This window comes from Octopus bimaculoides, chromosome 4 (genome assembly GCF_046866305.1).
Source record: "Octopus bimaculoides isolate indiv1 chromosome 4, ASM4686630v1, whole genome shotgun sequence".
NCBI lineage: Eukaryota > Metazoa > Mollusca > Cephalopoda > Octopoda > Octopodidae > Octopus > Octopus bimaculoides.
Window position 1 is genome coordinate 93,775,779 of NC_142931.1, and position 21,606 is coordinate 93,797,384.

Genomic DNA, 21,606 nt, shown 5'->3' on the forward strand with positions numbered 1-21,606 from the left:
TAAAATCGGTCTTTCTGTTCATCAAGTAGCTCCGGCTGAGGGGCATAGGCAAAGATAATAGTTGCTAACTCATAATGTAGCACTAATCTAATCTTAAGTATTCTATCACATACTCTGACTACCTCAATTACCTTATCAACCCATTTCTCTGCAAGAAGTATACCCACGCCCCCCAAGCCCATCAGTGTTCCCTGCCCAGAAAATCTTGTACCTATGTTCTTTGCCTGTGAGGAACCTAGCAGAGCCTCCTCTCCACCTTACTTCTTGGAGATAGCACAAATCTACACGTTTCCGTTCAAGCATCTCAACAATCTCACCTACCTTTCAGTGTGCCCATGTTGAGTGTGCCAACCCTGAGGGTGTGGGCAGTATCGGCTCATGAGACCCTGGGACGGGGGACAGCAGCATGATGTACCTGAAAAGAAAGCTCACATTTGACAGAATTCATAAACAAACAACCTGCATACACTAAACCATCATTTTTATGTGCTATATGATCACTACCTTACATAGGAGATAAACCCTAAGTAGGGGTGGGGGTGATGTTAAGCCTTTAGAAGTGTTTCATGGGAGACAACCAAAGGATGATAGAAGATAGCAACTTCCGGTACAGGTAGTGGGGGTGAGAGTATGGTGAATAAACTGTCATCTAAATTACGCAAAAATGAAAATAACACTGACATTACATAAAGATATCTTGAAATACTAAAGAGTAAATTTATTCAATAAAATCACCATTGGCTTCAACCTTGGTCTCTCGACGACTTCGGAATTTTGACCTAGGACAGCACTACCTCCTCCAGGCACTTGATGCAGGCCTCTGTGTTGAGTCTGAGGCTGTGTGGGAGATGAATGGAGGCATAACGTCGCCATCACTAGTGCTCACTCCAAACGCCTTGATGTTGAACTGGATGTTTGATTTTTATCACTCTCGGTACATGTCTTCAGATTGACACCCAAACACTCTGAAATGTTTGTATTGGAGCTTCCGGTGTGAATGCCAAGTAGTACAGCATGTCATTTCCAAATTTCTGTCAGAGTGAATTGCTTCATGGTGCTGTTTTTCTCACAGACAGTGCCCAACTGACCCTACTATACTGTGTAGTCAACAAAATCAAAACAAACAATGCGCACACCTAAAATTAAAAATATAAAATGGCGACAATTTACTCATCGCACCCTGTATATAAATCTGTTGGGTCATCCCATAAATAATGCGTTTTTTTTCAATTGCATGAACTAAAAGTCAGAGGGGGATGGGATAAACTACCAGCATCAACTTGCTATAAAAGCAGGTAGTAATTTTACTTAATCCTTATTCTTAGTGCAACTTTTGAAGAGTGGGGTTCGATTTTAAAAGTTATTTTTTTAAAGGCTATAACAGAAGTGACATTGGAGTATGTTTGGCGAATTTTGCTTCATGAGTTCAATAAAGGCAATAACGCAATGGAAAGAGCAAGGAAAATTAATGCAGTAAATGGGGATTGGACAATAAGCGTAAGCCAGTGTCAACAGTGGTTCCAGAAATTCCGTGCCTGAAACTACAGCCTAGAAGATGAGCCTCATCCCAGGAGATCTGTAGAGCTCGATGAGGATGTCCTGCAAACTCTGGTGGAATGAAATCCCATTGTAATTGTTGAGCAACTAGCAGAGAAGCTTGGATTTGGTCATTCAACTATTGATCGACACCTGCGTACCATCGCAAAAGTCAGCAAATAGGTTCCTCACAGACTTTCTGAGTCTAATTACATGCAAAGAGTGAATTTGTCTTCTCTACTGTCATGTCTCACGAATAAACCTTTTTTGGACCAAATAGTGACTGGTGATGAGAAATGGGTTCTCTATAAAAATGTCAAGTGCTAAAGACAGCAGGTAGGGAAAGGAGAAACACCGGCACCCCAGGCTAAAGAAGGTCTTTATCCATGTAAGGTGTTGTTATCTGTTTGGTGGGATATGAAAGGTTTTAGTCCACTGAACTTTTACACCCAAACCAAATGATAACAAAGGAGATCTACTGTGAGCAGTTTGAGCAACTTAAGTTAGTGCTAGAAGAAAAACGACCATCTTTGGTTTCAAGACAAAAAGTATTCTTCCATCAAGATAATGCTTGGCCATATACAATGAGAATGACATTCCAAAGGCTGGAGCAGTTCAAATAGGAAACAATGCCCCACCCACCATATTCACCAGACATTGCCCCATCTAATTATCATTTATCCCACAGTCTTCAAAATCATGTATGAATCTTGTAGATGAGGTCATAACAGTACTGGAGGAGTATTTTTCATGATGGACAAGTGAATTTTGGAAGGTGGTGCCTTGCAAGTCTACCTGATAGATGGGAGCACTGTAGAAAATGAAGAAGAGTATATTTTGGATTAAAAAAGAACTTTGTTTATCTTAATTTTGAAAAATAAAAGAAGTATAAAACAACTGCATTATCTATGGGATGACCCAATATATATATATTGTATTTCAGGATGGTCTTTTCTTGGGGGGGGGGGGGAATAAACACACGCACTATATACTCATTCTTCACTCATCAATTACTGTTTTTATTCTAACTCATGTCCATTGTCTGGAAATCTTTCATCATGACATTTTCTGTCATGTGTGTTCCTGCTCTGCTTAGTCAGTTCTGTTCTATAGTGTATATTCTTATATGCGCATGTGTTTGTGTCTGTACGTGTGTGTCTGTACATGTGTGTGTATGTGTACATGTGTGCATGTATGTGTGTGTGTGTGTCATTCTTTGTAGCACTATGACCCTCCCCTCACCGCTGTTACCTCCCCTGTTGCTGTTGCCCTTAAACCTGACTTTTGGTACTGTTGCAGTATCTCCCTGTGTTTGTGCATTCGCCCTTGCTGCTACCATCATAGTAGTAGTTGTTGTTGTTGCCACTGTTGCTGTTGTTGGTCATGTTGATGTTATTGTGGCTGTTTGTGAAGTTACTGTGTGTGTTTGTGTGTGTATATGGGTTTGCTTACTATGTTATTTGTATCCTTTGCCCTTTATATAGTCTTTGTTTTCTTTTTTATTTACTTGTCTCATACATAGTGCATGTGTTTATTTGGAGAAAAAAAGCAAAACAACCATCCTGAAATACAACAATATATGTTTCAACACAGTTTCACACCAGGAATCTTGCAACACAAATTCATAAGCATATATATATATATATATATATATATATATGTGTGTGTGTGTGTGTGTGTGTGTGTGTGTGTGTGTGTGTGTGTGTGTGTGTGTGTGTGTGTGTGTGTGTGTGTGTGTGTATATACACACACACACACACACAATTCACATAATATCTGTAGCATGGAAACTTGTAAAGCACCCCACTCTACATAATGCAGCCTTGTAGAATGCACATTGGAAAGTTGTTTCAACTGCTTGTCTATTGGGAGGTTTCCTTTTTGATGAAGACGTTCATGGCACTGCCTTTTGCAGCCCCCTAATTTATGAAGATCAGCTGAATTCAGAGGGCTGTCTCTCTGGCAGGCTTAAGTTTTTCTCTCAATAATTACTTTTGGGATGGAAAAAACCAATCCTCAACTGTGTTGCTACATCTACTCAGAATTGCAAATGGTTGCATCACTTTTGAGCCCTTCCTGATTTCGGATATTGCATAAATGCATTAACAATACTCATATTTACTACATACCAAACCAGATATCGCCACCATTTATTACCTGGTCTCCCAATCAGGTAAAAGCTGATCATTTGACTCAAATGAATCTCCATCACCCATGTACTTGTTATAATCAAGGTTCACAAATGGGGTGCCATTTTCATTCACATGTAGTTACAAACAGGTAGATAGAAATTGATTTGCTAGCAAATTTCCTTTCTGCCATTGGATTATTTCACCTCTTTTTAAAAAAATAATTTGCTTATCTTATTTCCAATAGCATCCCTTTCCTACTTGCAAATTCTGTAGCACATTTTGTCACAACTTCTAAATCCACTGCTCTGGTTATGGTATGGGAATGATAAATTCCAAGCCACATCATACCCTAGGCCATGCTGGCTTACAATATTGTCCCTTTTCCCCATATTAAAATTGAATCCCTAGCAGTACCCAGTATTGACTTCACAAATCTTCCAAACTTTGGTCCCCCATTTTGTGGATTTTCCAGGCATGTACTGTCAGAAGCATACTTGACCTTTATATCTCATCAAACCCTCATTGATGGATATGTTTGTACAATGTTTTATATGCATTTTGAATGCAGTCGATGAGAAGTCTTATTTTAATTAAGGGATCAAAATTTAGTTCTCCACATACTGATGTACTGCTAGTGCCTCTTACATGTAGTTACTGTGATAATTTTATAAATCTTGTCCATGTCATAATACTGGAAATGTACTGATCTCTAAAAGGTCTGTTGCTGCTCTAGTAGTTTATTATTCTGGGTAATTTTCTTATACTCATAATTATATTGATTACAAAAAATGCTCAGATTTTGTCTAAGCAAATGAGAGACCACAAATTATCTTTTTTATCTCTTTTTTTATATATTCTCCATAATGGTTTGTTTCTGCAGCAATTATTTCAAACAAAGAGACAAAAGTAATAAAAAATATAGTCTAATGGTTTTTGTTGAGAAAGACTGTAACTAGGTCCAGTCTCTTCAGAAAAACCAGTAAGGAAAACAGTTTTTAAACTTTTACTCCATTCAGGTACAAATCCATTTTCTCAGTTGCTGTCTTGAGTTAGCTTTGGAATCACTGGTTTGACTTATGGAAGTAGAAATGTCTGACTTATGATCACACACCATGTGGTTTTTGTATTCACTGTTTATTTTGCTTGATTTTTCCATGTCTTCAGTCAAAAATCCTTCAAATTCTTATTCACTACTTGACAACTTGAAACTGGTGTCCATTTTTCATCAGCAATAAAAATTTTCAAAAAATTGATGTAGAAAACATGTGGGGAAAAAATCTCCAAAAATTGATAGAGATCATGCCAAATTATGTTGGATACTGTATGTTTATGTTGTAAAACCATGTGTTTTCATGAATGTACTAACAAGATTTGCCCTGAAATTCTCATTTAAATAACTTTGTTACTTCAGCTGTTTTCAGGCAAATCAGTAACATAAGCCAAAAAAATTCTTGGACAGCCATAGCTGGGTTGGTAACAAGAGGGTTAAGGACGTTTCCTCTTTTAATAATAATAAACTCTGATACAATAAGAATATCCTTGTTTCCAGAGAAAGTAAGTTTCCTAAATTTCTTTACTCATTCAGTTTTCATTCAAATTCTGGTGATATTATTAACTCTATTCTGAGCCCTTGTTAGGCTATTAAAGTCCAGGAACTTGTAAATTGTATCACCAAGGAAAACCATTATCTTTTCATGTTGCTGGTAGTACCAGCATATGCAGTTCATATGAAATTTTAAGTGTTACTTTTCTGCTGCCTAGCTTCCCAGTTCTTATTTAAATTTTAGATTTCTCTTGCAGCCAAATTGTGTTAAAGAATTTGTGAATTAACTTCAAAGAAATATCTTTAAAATAATTTTAAATTTTTCCAGTTGAAGAAAATACACAGGCTCTTGATTTTCCATTACATGAAGCTGCTCGACGAGGAAATTTGAGCTTTCTCACAGAATGCATAGCAAATGGTGTAAGTTGGATATTATATAATGTTTCAAATGTTTCAAATGAATGGTAATTTAATATCTTGCATATCACTATTCAAATTATGTTTTTACAATACATCAGTACATGAAATTTATTTTTTGTTCTTTGGCAACTACAAAAATTTTGTCACAATGTTTGATTGTTCGTCAACTCTGAAAGTGGAAGTGATATTTTACAATTACAAACATGTAGCAAGGAGATGTAATATAATTTTGCCAAGTCATAATTTTACATGCATTTGTGTAGGTGTGATCTGTGAGATAGAGGTTGAAGCATTGAATCCTCTAACCAAACTTATGTGTTAAAAGGATGGTAGTTCTGGTGTGCATAGTAATTCACTAATTTATAGACAATTTAGAAACAATTTAGTTTCATCAAAGTAATGATGTCTACATTTATTTTTAACCTATTTTTGTACACTGAATGTGAAAGGTTTTGTTGCATAATTCTAGTGTAGAGGAATTTTTTAACAACAAATGTACAAATGTTTATTTTGATCATTGCTGTTGCTTCTGCTTATATTAAAATAGTTTTATCAATATTCCTTTGCTAAAACGCAAAGTGGCTGTTTAGCTATGGTGTTAGTTCAAAGGTTGTAAGCTTGAATCTATGAAGGTTTTGTGTTTTATATGGGCATTAAGTAGTGTAGTTCACTTGAAAATAGATATCATCTGGGAATATTATATGAGATAGATTAGCATCCTATACAAAACAAGATGGAGCCATACCCATCTACCTGTTTATAACAACTGTAGAAGTGATTAAGAGAAGCAGAAGCTAGTAGAAAGAGTGAGAAAATGTGAGAGAAGGTATAAAAAAAGTGTTGAGACAAAAAAATATGCAATTGAGACAATAAAAAGAATAGCAGAAAACACACACACACCGCTATTGCATATATAAAGGAAATATAAGAAAATGAATGTGTATGTGATAACTAAGATTATAAACCTAAAGCTGCATGTTTAATGCATCCAACTCTGACTATACTAATCACTAGTTTAAAGGTAATAAGGGATAACACTGAATACAAGCACATTAATATAGAGGACTATTCATTCCTCTGGATAATGAATACTAGCCCCTATAATTTTTGCCATTAATGCAATGACTGAAAGTTTTAAATGGTGTCTATTGTCATAAACTGACTGCATGTTTCCTGATATCAAGTCCCTTTCCTAACACATCAGGATGAAAAGTTTATGAGAAGAAACAAATTTTTGTACTTTTTCTAATCATTGTCATGTTGTAATCATCTTAAACACAAATTATGTTACCTAGTAAGTAGGAACTATATATTGCTTGCCTCTGTCAGGAAATCTGAGCATTTTATGGAATCCCTTTCATAGGCACCCTTATATAGAACATCTGAATCTTGGTTTTTGTCAGTTGCCTATGTGCATAATATTTTTTGTAACTATAAAGTTTAGAGTTCCCTCTGATGCTTTTCCCACATATTTAGCTGGATCCATTTCCTATGTAACTCAAGGATATTTTGCCACTTGTAATCACTCTGCACTTTTGTTTTACCATTTTTACTGTTGTGTTTTGGGATTTTAAAATAGTCATCCAGTTTTTGACATTTTCTATCGCATAACATTTTCCAAGTTCATCAAGTGCAACTTTAATTAATCTATGCTTATAAACAACTCATTAACCATAGGCTGCAAAAATAAGGAGCAGTTATTGATCAATAGCAATTTCTGTATGTTGTCTATTGAGAAAATGTGGCAGGAGTGTTCTGTAGATTTGCAATTCTGAGATGGAGATAGGTGTGTGTGTGTGTGCACAAGTATATGTATATATATATATATAAGGTGAAGTATATTTGCTACTTAAATGCGGCTGACCCCTAAGGGTGGATGTTACTGTTGCTTTTAGCCCCAGGAGAACATCTCCTCCAGCTGGCTATTGACACACATCTGTGTCCTGTCTGTATTTGCAAAGAGAAGTCATCCTTCCCATCTTGATCTGCGATACGTACGGACTCGAGTTTCTGGGTATTTACCTGTCCTCAGCATACGACAATCGCCGACCTTCGATACGAAAAATGTCCCGATGCAAATACGTATATACTTTTTCCAATGAAAATATTCACTGATCTCGAAAAAGTGATAACAAGCAATGTTAAATCTCTGAACAAGGTATTAGCAGTAACTGCACGACAAGGTGAAGTATATTTGCCACTTAAATGCGGCTGACCCTTAAGGGTGGATGTTACTGTTGCTTTTAGCCCCATGAGAACATCTCCTCCAGCTGGCTAGTGACACACATCTGTGTCCTGTGTCCATGTGTGTAATATAAAAGTTAAAAGAAAGATTAAATGCTTTTTAGTCATATTAACTCATTTTGTTCACCTGTTTGCATAGGTATTACAATATCAAACATTCACTGAAACAACTGTACAGATCTATTTACATCCTGTAAATAGATATATGTTATATAAATGCATTACACCTATAATTGTTTGTCTCTCTTTCATCATTGATATCTGCTTGAACTTTGTCTTTCTTCTAGCCAACTCATCTGCTTCTGGAGTAATCTGTCCTAATTAAGAAGTTAGAATTTAAGAATCGGTGCCTGTCTATTTTACATTTTCACTAGCATATTTATGCCCCTGTGTGTATGTGTGTGTACTCACACATTAACTTCTCTAAATTTAAAAACATTGCATAAAATAAATATTTATACAACTCTATTTTTTCCATGTGTATATGTTATATATAAATATGTATATCTTCTTAAGACTGTTACATTGATTCTGTATTTATATTTCAATGATATAGGTTTCTGTAAATTCCTTGGATAAAGCTGGATGTACTCCACTTCATTGGGCTGCTCATGGTGGACATACTCATTGCATGGAGACACTTTTTAATGTCAGCAACATAGAAATTAACGTTCAGGTTTGTTAATTAAAAGATTATTTTTGCTCTAAAGAATTCTTTCTAGTTTCCTATTATTTATATAGAAATATCTTTCAATAATGATGTATCTGTTTTCCATAACATAGGTTTCTGTCACTAAACTTCATAGTGGGACATTTAGTCATGTCAGGAAGATGCTGTTGATGGTGATGATGTTGATGATTTTAAGCGTCTTAGCATGCTCATTGCTCACTTAGCAGATCATTAGTGAGATTCCCCTAACTCACTGTCTCACATAAGATCTTGTAGGCCTACTATGTTTCCTATATAAAACTCGCATGTGGTGTTCAGAGCTTCGTAGAAGCCTACAAGAACTATAAGCTAAGCAAATTGATTTATTTTATTTATTATATTTTCTTTTTTTCTTCAGTCTTTGCTCTCCTTAAATATGTGACTGTTTAATTGTTAAATTTGGTTAAATTTTCTCTCTCTTCCTCTCTTTCCTTATGTGGTTGAATGGATATAATCTCTCCATTTTCTATCGATAGGCGAATAACTTCCTATCAAATTTTAATTTTCTCTTTCCCTCTCTGATATTATGGATAACAGATATATCTCTATTGATAGACAAATAATTTTCAACTTCAGTCAGTAAACTTTGTAATGGGACATCTAGTAATGTAATCTCAACTGAATCCCTTTCTTATTCCCTTTTTCACTCCCACCACCACCACCACTGCAAAGGTGACTTTACTTTATGTGCATATACTGATTGCTTATGCATGTTTGTTTTCCCAATCATGAGCATATACATAAATTATGGTTATATATCTGTGCACATATTTGTAATGTATGTGTATGTAAATTTACATTTATTTGTATGTAAGTGTATTCCCACAAAGGTTTTCTGGGACTGAGGGAAACTGGAACTGCAATCATAACATTACTTTTCACACTAGGCACAAGGACCAGCTGCCTCCTGGCATGTGACCCCCAAAATCTTTTTCTGTTCAGAAGCTGAAAACATCCCCCCAACCTTCTTCCCAAGTCTACAAGCTCAGATCTGCCACAGTCAACATTGGCACAATGAAAGGGAGGTCTGGAGAGATTTGAAATGCTTGAGCGGTGACATGAAGATGTATACTCTGTGCAAGAGATACAATGGAGGGAAGCCTCAGCTTGACAGCTTACAGACAGATATAGATACAAGTCTTTTTCTGGGCAGGCAGCAGTGATGGTCTAGGGAGCATGAATATTTTACTAGCAGAGAAATAGGTATATAAGGCGATTGAGGTAGTCAGAGTATGTCATAGGATTATTAAGCTAAGAATAGCCTTATTCATTGTAATAGTGTCAGTTATCTCTGCTTATGCTCTGCACACTGAACTTGTAGGTACTCAGAAGGACCACTTCTACAAGTCCTTTCTGAGGAGTACCTCGATGGTGAAACACAACAGTGTTCTCATTGTGGCAGGAGACTTCAATGGACATGCTGGAAGACACCCCGATAGATTTCAGGGTGTAAATGGAGGCTATGGCTTTGGGTCTAGAAATGAGTAAACAAGGTTGCTAGAGTTTTGTGATGCTCATGGCTTATTAGTCTACAACACAAACTTCAGGAAGCTGCCAACCATTTGATCACTTACCAATCTGGTGGTCGCACTTTCCAGATTGACTACGTTCTCACCAGACACAGGGACAGGTGTATACTTGCAAATGCAAAATCTTTCCCAATTGAAGAATGTACAACTCAACATACACTAGTAGTTAACGACTTCAGGTTTAGGGCCAGAAGGATTCAGACACAAGCCAGTATAGAAAAGGAGGTTGAGGAAGCTCAAGGATCCTTTAAATGGGCAGAGATTTAGAGATGTTCTTAATGAAGCCTTTGATGAAATGGAAGAAGTGATTGAGACATATGATGTAGTGGACAACTGGAAATTCCTACAAGACAATCTAATGAGAGTGACAGACCAAATCTGTTGTTAGAGCAAAGCCTCTGCCAGACCAAGGGTGACATGGTGATGGAACAGTGATGTTGACAGGGCCATAAAAGAGAAGAGACAGGTCTGGAAAGGATGGAAAAGTAGGGGTAGTAACGAATCATATCTGAAAGCTAAAAGGGAAGCTAAATTTCAGGTTTATCCAGCTTGTGCAGAAAACAGAAAGGAAGAGGTTTGCCAGTGTCCTACAGCATGAGGATTAGAGACTTGGGGTGTTCTGGATTGCTAAATAGTATGTTAGAGAGAATCAAGGTGTTGTGGAAGAGAAGTGTGTATGGATGGATGATGGTATTCTTGCACTTAGTGATTTAGATAAGAAAGTGCTGTAGAGTTACTATGCAAGGCTATTGAATGTGGAGAATGAATGGGATAAAGGGAGTCTTCCTCGTAAACCCAACAGAAGACCAGCTATCCTAGTAGACAGCAGTATGGTAGATGAGGCAATTAAAGATATGAAAACAGGGAAAGCCCTTGGTCCATCTGGAATAACTGGTGTGATGCCCAAAATATCTGGTAGGGCAGGATATAGACTTGTTACCCACATAGTTAATTAGGTTATTCAGGAAGACATAATATCCAGCATTATAGTTAGCTGCTACAAGTATAAAAGAGATGTATTAGATAGAAGCAATTATAGAGGCATCAAACTTCTGGACCAGGTGATGAAAATTATGGAGAGAGTTATAGTTTCAGAATCCTGAGCAGAAGCACTGCTGATGCTCTTTCATAGTCAGGCAACTGCAAGAGAAGTATTTAGCTAAGAATAAACCATTATACTTGGCATTTGTTGATCTAGAGAATGCCTTCAATAGTGATCTAGAGAATGCCTCCAACCATTGTGTAATATGGTTGTTTCTGAGGGAGATGAGTGGTTTGTGAAAGCTGTACAGGCCATGTACAGGGACACTGTTAGTGTACCAAAAATACAGCAAAGAATTTGGTGTACAGGTTCATCAAGGCTCAGTCCTCAGTCCCCTCCTTTTCATCATTGTGCTCCAGGCCATAAGAGAGTAATTTAAAACCAGTAGCCCCTGGGAGCTACTATATGCTGATGAACTTGCCCTCATAGCTGATTCTACAGAGTGATCAACTGAAGTGTAGACATCTATTTTACTTAAATTTAATTATCATTTCTTTTCTTATTTCAAAAATTTAATACTCTTAACATTTAAGGTGGTATTAAAGCTAATTCATACTTGAAATTTAATATACTTGAAGCTAGTATGAGTGGAATTTAAGCTAGTATGAGTAGAATAAAGCTAGTATGAGTGGAATAAAGCAATTGAAGGGCTATTCAAGAAAGGAAAAACTCCTTGTGAGATTTTCAAGATTTTAAAACCCACTGTTAGCAGATCAGGAGTCTATAAAGTAATCAAGTGAATAAAAGGGACTGGTTCTTGCTTACCAAGAGTGAGAACTACTCTGCCTCAGCCAGTGAGAACTCAAAAGCTCATCAAAAACACCAAAGAAAAGATCAGACATAACTAAAAAAGAAGCATCAGAAAACTCGCTTCAGAAGCTGGTACAAGCTAAGGAATTATGCATAATTTGTTGAAAAATGATCTTTAATTATTCCTATAAAAGATATCAAAGCACATCATTTGTCTGAAGCCACAAAGAAAAAAAGACTGCAAAGAGCAAAGCTTCTGTAAAAGCTGAGAGATGGCATGCTGCCACCAATACTATACACAGATGAAAAGTTACTCAGTGTACAAGCATGCCACAATCCACATGGTCATATATATGCAGTAAATTAAGAGGACATTCCTGTCAAACAAAGATTATCCTTTTGGTGGCAGAAACCTGCATCATAATGGTGTGACCTCAAATGGCATAAAAACTCTTTTAATCTTCATTGAAGAGAGTGTAAAAGTCAACCAACATGTTTATTTGGACATGTTAAAGGATAAAGTAGACCCTTGGGTTATTGCAACAATGGGGGACAAAGGTGTAACTATCCAACAAGATGGTGCAACATTTCATACAACTGAAAGTGTTGAAGAATGGTGTTGAGAGGATTTCACAGCATTCTGGTCGAAAGAGTTCTGGCCCCACCTCTTCACCCGACCTGAATCTGGTGGACTTTGGCATATGGTCTATCCTTGAGCGCAAAGCCTATGCACCATTTGTGAAAATGCTGGGACCAAATCTCCAAAGATATTGTTCATACCACTTGCTCTCAAGTTGTTCCCAGTATCCAGCAGGTAGTTTCCAGATGGTATATTGAAAATTAAATATACCATCTTAATCTGCATTTTCTGAGCTTTATTTGAGCATATTTAAATTCAATATATCATTTTATATCGAGATGTTATTTGTATAAATATATGTCTACATTTTGTCTGATCACCCTGTATATCAGAGTTAGAAAAGAAATTCCAGACATAGATGCAAAACCTGAAATCTAAAGACTTTAAAGTTAACTTAACAATGACTAAGCAAGAAAACAGACTGGACCCTACCTACTTTAGGTAAGTGGCCCTGCTCAATTTGTAGGAAACATGTAGGCAGGAATTCCATACAGTGTGCCCGGTGCAAGTTATGGACACACAAGGTGCAATGCACAGAAGCCATAAAAACTACAAATATGTGAGAAATTGAGTTTCTCAAATGCCCCCATGGCTCTTTAGAGGTAATGGATAATTTATGTTACCTAGGGTACCAAATTAGTTGTGGGAGTAGATGTGCAGAAAGTGTAATAGCTAGAATAAGAGTAGGACGGAGAAAATTCACAGAGCTTTTGCCCTTGTTGTCAACCAAAGGTCTCCTTCTCCTTGTGAAAGGAATATTATATAATGCATATATACAAACAGCAAATCTACATGGTAGTAAGACATGGGCCCTGAATGCAGGGGACATGTGAAGGCTAGAGAGGAATGAGGCTAGTATGCTCTGCTGGATGTGCAATGTCAGTGTACAAGTGCGACAGAGGGCTAAAGTGTTGGGAGAAAAGTTAGGCATAAGAGGAATTAGATGTAGTGTGCAAGAGAGAAGACTGCACTGGTTTGGTCATGTGATGCACATAGATAAGGACAGTTGCATAAAGAGGTGCTGACCACTCAAAATGGGTGGAGCTCATGGAAAAGAGAGACCCAGAAAGACATGGGATGAAGTTCTGAAGGATGACATGAGAACACCGAACCTTTTGGAGGAGATGACAAAAGACCAAGACATGCTGTACTCAAGACAACCTGTCGCCGCAGCAGAAGTGTTAAGACTACTCCCAATGATGAAGAGGATTGGCCTGCAAGAGCCCTGTATCAATACCTCATAAAAACATGTGTGCCAGCACCATGTAGGAGCACTCATGCTAGTGCCATGTTAAAAGCGCCCAGCACACACTGTATAGTGGTTGGCGTTAAGAAGAGCATCCAACCATAGAAACCAAGCCAAATCAGACTGGAACCTGGTGTAGCTCTCCAGCTTGCCGTCTCTGGTCAAACCATCCAACTCATCCAACTCATGCCAGCATGGAAAACAAACGTTAAAGGATGATGGTGATGATGATATTTTTCTTGTGATTACTTATTTCACTCTTCAACTGTTCATATCATTTTACATTTATTTTCCATATTAACAAGAAATAGATTTATTTTTTCAATTAAAACATTTGCATAAATATTTGCTGAAAGTAATGAAAGACTTAAGAAATAATTTCTAGTAAGGTAAGGAGGTGGCATATAGAAAATAACATGTTTCTTTAACAGTACAATACTTTAGGCAGTGTTTTTAATCAATGTAAGGACTAATATGAATTGTCAAAGTTGATCGTTTACAAATTCTGAATTTAATATATAAATTATAATATTTTGCCTTTCATTTTATAGATCAACAAAATAAGATCTGGTATTACACTCAAAATAAAGAAGGCATGCTAAGAAGTGAATTGGGTATTTAGAATCAGAGGAAACTTGTGTAGGACTCTTAGTGATCTGAATAAATGTAGTTACAGAGAAGAAAGTAAAATGTCCTGCTTTCAAGTTTATGTTCTTTATGAAGAAAAGGAAGAGAGAGCTCTGTGTTTTGTTGTTGAAATGTATCTGGACATAGTGATAGTGTTAATGAAGGCTGAAAGTAGATCAGTCAATTGAACATGTGGACAGTAGAAGTTGCTGTGCTGTTCAGTTGAAATGTTGGAAATGTGCAACAGGTATAGTTGGTAACAGTAGAGGTAGTACATCATTCTGTGTGAGTGTGTACACATCACTGTGAGTAAGTTGTGTGAGCAGGAGAGCCTAGTTGTGCAAATGTGTGTGTGTGTGGAGGTGGGGAGGTATCTGTTTGTTAGTGGAAATAGTTCAGAAGATATTTTGTCAGTTGCTGGTGCTTTGGAGAATGGATGTGTACAAAGCTGTCTAGTAGATGGGCGTCTGTGATGTTGGAGTAGTTTGAAGACAGAGAGATAGGGTGGGAATGGCCTGGAGAGTTGAAATGGTGAGCCACATGATTGGATATTGAGTAGGTGTTCCAGCACAACATTCTTGCTCACTAACCAACTGGGGTAGCAAGGTCTTTGTATGTTGAGATGGTTGCTAAAAATGTAAACTCAGTAACCTGCAAGTGGCAAAGTCAGCCTTGGCATAAAGCAGTAGTTCTCAATGTTTTAATCATAGTTTTAACTCTGAAGGGAATGTAAAAAAATTAGCAACATATTTGTTATATCAGTAAGCCATGGATATAAGGGCCATAACACAATGCTTACTGCAAACAAAAACAGAAGAATATTTGCTCAAGAATGTATCAATCATTAATTTGAATAATTTTTTTTTTTGTTGTTCAAAATAACTTTTAATTCAAATATAAAATAAAAAGGTACTAGGATTATTGATTTTCCAGAATGAGTCACAATGCTAAAGGTTTGGAACTGTTGGCATAAAAAGATATTTTTATTTGACATACCAGTTTTGTTCCTTTCTTTATATAATCATAATTTCTCTCTCTCTCTCTCTTACTCACACACACACACACACACGCACATGCATTGGCTTCTGTATACTTTCCATCTACCAAATTTCATTCAGAAGGTTTTGGTAGACCTGAAATTATGCTAAAAGAAACTTGCCCAAAATGCTACACTGTGGAGTTGAATTTGAAATGACGTGTTTGAGAAGTTAACTTTTTAACCACATAGCTGTACCTGCGGGTAAATTTTATTATTTAAGTGATCTAATTCATGCACATAACAAAGATGGAAAAATTTGCAAGAGTTTGTGTTTTGTTGATTAAAGTTCAAAGGCAAATGAAGAAGTATGAGGTATGATTTGACCACTTGTTTCAGTAATGTATCCAACCTAGATGAAATACTTCATACTTGAATTTACTTCTGCTAAGTGTATGGATTTAATTTTACATTACATTGAAAATCATTCTAAAACTGTATTATATATCGGATGTCAAATTTAATTGTTCACATCCTTATCAGTGTCCAGCATAAGTAAACTTTTCTACATATGAAAATAAAATAAATTTTAATATTTTAATAAATCAAGCTAAATGACACTTAACAAGGTGAAATTATATTTTCAATGTCTGGTTATCATGTTCTCTTTCTGAATTTTAACATTAGAATAACTTTACAACAAGAATAAATGAATATTTTTTTAGATGGAATTAACTTATTTGCTTTATTGTATTATACGTAATTATTTTATGTAATGTTTATGAAATGGAAATTTCTATGTGTTTACAAACTACTGCAGATATTTTGCATTTCACATCATCACCAGTATTTTTTCCTTTCCATTTTTTCATTTATTTTGGCATGTTACAGATTAATCTTAAACAAATCTTTTTATCATAACCAGAATAAACTTGGTGATACACCACTTCACTCAGCTGCATGGAAAAGACATATTACAGCTGTGGAAATGTTATTGGACAAAGGTTTGTTGATGTCTTCTTTAATAATATTTTTGCAGAACATTATAAATAAATGGCAGGAACTCCATATGGTGTACCCAGTGCAAGCTATGGTTACATAAGAGGTGCAGTGGTATTACAGAAAGGTTAACAGAAAGTAGTCTTTGTGTGTGGAAGATGTGCAGATACAGTAAACATTGAAGGACGTGCAGAGACTATACTTCCTCAAATGTATGGTGGGGGTGTGTCCTTAGAAGTATGGATAACTTCTGTTGCCTAGGCAACCAAGTTAGTAGTGGAGGAGGAAGTTCTGAAAGTGTAGTTGCTAGAATAAAAATGGGCTGAGCAAAGTTCAGAGAGCTACTGCCTTTGTTAGTTACAAAGGTCCACTCCCTCAGAGTAAAAGGCAGAGTGTATGATGCCTGTGTACATATGCTGCAAGGCAATGAGATATTGGCTATGACTACGGAAGACATGCTAAGGCTTGAAAGAAGTGAAGCCAACATTTTCCACTGGATGGGTAATTTCAGTGTGCATACATGACAGAGCATTATGTGTGTAAGAAATAAGGAGAGCACTGAATTGAGCCATGCACCATTATTTGGCTGCAAGGTGGAATGGTGGAAAGCAAGGCGGTGCTGGTCAAGTGATGTCACTAACCGTTTTGAAGGTGGACTTTCATTTGATGTCATCCCAGCTGTGTTGGACATCCATATTTTGGGGGATGGTAAGCCCATTAGCGCCAATCGACAAGGGCTGATTCCAGTACATGGGGCACATTAGGTTCAGCTAACCCATGAAGTATCTCAATGAGGAGGGTGCAGCTGGAGGAGACTAAGGAGAGATAGGCCAGCAGAGCTAGGTTCACTGTAGAACAAAAACCAAGGCCACTGAATTTAGTGCATAATTTAACCTGTTGCCAGCTAGTTATAGTATATAAGATGGTTCTGAAACTTATCTTCCTCTCTTTTATATTTTGGTTCAACTTTACTTACAAATGAAAGTGCCAATAAAGAATTATCCAAAATTATAACTGCATCTTTTTTCTTAATATATATATATATGTATATATACATATACAGGAGTGGCTGTGTGGTTAGTAGCTTGCTTACCAATCACATGGTTCCTGGTTCAGTCCCACTGCATGGCACCTTCGGCAAGTGTCTTCTACTAAAACCTCGGGCTGATCAAAGTCTTGTGAGTGGATTTGGTAGATGGAAACTGAAAGAAGCCCGTTGTATATATATATATATATATATATATATATATATGTATATATATATATATATATATATATATATATATATATATATATATATATATATATATGGGTGTTTGTGTGTCTGTGTTCATCCCCCAACCGTCGCTTGACAATTGATGTTGGTGTGTTTACATCCACGTTACTTAGCAGTTCAGCCAAAGGGACTGATAGAATAAGTACTAGGCTTACAAAGATTTGTTCAACTAAATAAAAAATGGTGCTCCAGCATGGCTGCAGTCAAATGACTGAAACAAATGAAAGAATACATACACACACACACACACACACATATATATATATATATATATATATATATATAATAATAATAATAATAATAATATTAGGGAATATAAATCCAAAACTTACAGAAAAAAATTCAATTTAGCAGTTCTAAATCAAATTTCACAATATATAATATATATATAATTTAGAGAAAAACCTCTATTAATTAATTCAATAAAGAAAAAACTATATTCATACCATCTAGAAAAATAAATATACTATAAAAACCTTATTCTAAAAATCAGTAAAGTACATAAAACAATAAATAGTAAATGGTATCAAATAGAGTACGCGCGTTTCATGGCTATATTTTCAAATAGATAACAATGATAAAATTATTCCGATCCAAAATCAAATCGATCTAAAATTAATTCTATTTAAAAATATAGTCAGTCTTCAGGTCTAAAATAATAAAAATAATAATAAAATCAATGTACGTATCTTAACTTATAATAAATATCAAATAAATATATTAAAAAAATACTTGTTTTTTTATATATTTATAAATAAATAATCGAAAAAGATTTAACAACATTACTTAAGATAAAACCATAACTTATCGTATCGAAGAATTTCTGTTAAACTAAAATTTTAAACGTAAACCGTAGAACTATGGCGTAAATAAAAACTTATAGAATAAATAGATAGAAATATGTATTTAAGCTGTTAAAATGACAAAATGTATTTTAGCTGTGAAAATTAAAAAAAATTAACTGTAGTATAGCATTTACTGGAAAATTTTAAAGTCTAAATAATTTAAAACTCAAATATGTAAAATACATAATACATAAATTACATAAATTAAGCTAAAGCAGAGAGAGAGAGAGAAAGGGGGACAGGCAGTAAATACATCACGAGGAGAATATTCTTTGGGATTTCGGTAACAAAATTGAATGAGACAGCAAATGCCTAAATCGTGAGACAGAAGTGAAAAATATTTTTGGGATTTCAGGAAACAGTAAGTTTAAAGGGAGAGCCACTTCTGCACTTTTGTACTATGGTAGACAAATTTAGACAGATTTAGAGAGAATGAGTTAAAGGAACAATAAACTTGAATAAAATAAAGAAAAATAAATAAGTAAAGCGTGGCGATTAAAAGGAATGCATGAATTTAAGACAAACAGGCAAACGAATCAAACGGGCAATGTTTACATGGTAAAGAAATAGATAGATAATAAAGAATGGACGGTGGTGGGGCGGGATTATGATCAATGCTGAAATAAGAGTATATGAAAGGTTGGAAGTTCTTAGCTGTTCATCTTCTGGATTTTGTATTCTGTCAGCAGAAGAAATTCTAAGTCGATTTGGAGAAAGTGGGATATTGAACTGGTTTATATAGAGTTAGGGGTGGGGGGAGATGGTGGACTGGGTAGAAATCGAAGAGAGAGAAGGGAGAAAGAGAGTGAGGCACAGAGAGAGAGAGGTGGGGGGGGTCAGGCAGTAAATACATCACGAGGAGAATATTCTTTGGGATTTGGGTAACAAAATTGAATGAGACAGCAAATGCCTAAATCGTATCCTTAACCACATATACTGAACTGCTTTGTCTACTTTAAATACATACATACATGCATATATATATATATATATATATATATATATATATATATATATATATATACATCATCATTATCATCATCATTTAACGTCCGTTTCCATGCTAGCATGGGTTGGATGTTTCGACTGGGATCTGGGAAGCCAGGAAGCTGCACCAGTTTTATCTGGCAGTGTTTCTACAGCTGGATGCCCTTCCTAATGCCAACCATTCTGAGAGTGTAGTGGGTGCTTTTTTATGTGCCACTGACACAGGGGCCAGAGGGACCTGGCATCAACCACGATTGGATGGTGCTTTTTTTGTGCCACTGGCACGGAAGCCAGTTAAGGCGGCGCTGGCATCTACCATGTTTGGGTGGTGCTTTTTACATGCCACCAGCATGGGGATCACAACTACAATTTCCATTTGAATGTGATTTGATTTGATTTTGATGTACTTGACTCAATAGGTCTCCTCAAGCACGGCATGTCACCCTACGATCCAAGGAACTTTTAAGTGGGCTGGTTATGCAACGCTGGTATGGGTTACAGCTGTGAGCTCACTTTATTTGCTGGGTCTTCTCAGTCACAGCATATTTCCAGAGGTCTCAGTCTTTCATCATTGCTTCTGTGAAGCCCAACGTTTGAAGGTAATGCTTCACCACCTCATCCCATGTCTTCCTCGGTCTCCCTCTACCCCGGATTCCTTCCACTGTTTGAGAGTAGCACTTCTTCACACAGCTCTCCTCATCCATCCATAGTACACGATCATACCAGCGCATACATCTCTCTTGCACACCACATCTGATGCTTCTTATGTCCAACATTTCTCTCAGGGCACTTATACTCTGTTGTGTGTGCAGACTGACATTACACATCCAGCAGATCATACTAACTTCATTTCTTTTGAGCCTACACATGTCTTCAGCAGTCATGGTTTATCTTTTACTGCTGTGAAGCATAGCAGTTCACACACATGCATCATACAATCTACCTTTCACTAGGCCCTTTATCACCAGGAGGGGTAGAAGCTTTCTGAACTTTGCCCAGGCTATTCTTATTCTAGTGGTAACACTCTCACTACAGACTTGGTCACCTAGGTAACGGAAGCTATCAACTACTTCTAGTTTCTCCCCCTGGCATGTGATGGAATCTGTTTTCTGTGCATCTGTGGTACTTATTACCCCTGCGCATCTGCCACACACGAAAGCTATCTTCCTGGTTAATCTTCCTTTGATGTTGCTGCACCTCTTATGTATCCATGGCTTCCACTGGGTACATCTTATGGAGTTTCTACCTACACATTTTCTACAGATCAAGCAGGGCTACCTACCTGAAGGGGTGTGTGATGTGTTCACATTCCTACTAACTAGAAATTTGGTCTTTGCGACATTGACACTAAAGCCCTTTGATTCTAAACCTTGCTTTCACACCTGAAATATCTTCTCTAGTTCTGGTAGTGATTCTGCTATGAGGGCCAGGTCATCAGCATAGAGGAGCTCCCAGGGGCAACCTGTCTTGAATTCCTCTGTTATTGTCTGGAGGACTATGATGAATAAGAGGAGGCTGAGGGCTTATCTTTGGTGGACCCCTACTTCTACCCGGATTTCTTTACTATACTCATTGCCAAACCTAACCTTACTAACGGCATCTCTGTATAGGGCCTGTACAGCCCTTATTAACCATTCTTCAATCCTCAGTTTCTGCAGCACCCACCATATAACTGATTGGGGGACCCTGTCAAAGGCTTTCTCTAAGTCCACGAAAGCCAAGTATAGGGGTTTATCTTTGGCTAGGTATTTCTCCTGCAGCTGCCATACCAGGAATATAGCATCAATGGTGCTTCTATCTGGTACAAAACCGAACTGCATCTTGTCTAAGCAGACTCTTTCCCTAATTAGTTGGTATCTGACCCTCTCCATGACCTTCATTACCTGATCCAGCAGTTTCATACCCCTATCTTCGCAAATTATTTTCTCGTGAATTATTTGCTCCACCGTGATATATATACATATATATCATCATCATCATCATCGTTTAATGTCCGCTTTCCATGCTAGCATGGGTTGGACGATTTGACTGAGGACTGGTGAACCAAATGGCTGCATCAGGCTCCAATCTGATCTAGCAGAGTTTACACAGCTGAATGCCCTTCC

At 36.7% G+C, this 21,606-nt stretch overlaps 1 protein-coding gene across 1 annotated transcript in view; it reads left to right on the forward strand.

Annotated features, from left to right (window-relative positions):
* Positions 1-21,606, forward strand: part of LOC106878195 (osteoclast-stimulating factor 1) — a 52,045-nt gene that overhangs the window by 16,552 nt on the left and 13,887 nt on the right. The window contains exons 3-5 of the mRNA XM_052967259.2: positions 5,540-5,631; positions 8,432-8,551; positions 16,320-16,398. Of these exons, the coding sequence (XP_052823219.2) occupies positions 5,540-5,631; positions 8,432-8,551; positions 16,320-16,398 (291 nt within the window). The remainder of the gene's footprint in view (positions 1-5,539; positions 5,632-8,431; positions 8,552-16,319; positions 16,399-21,606) is intronic.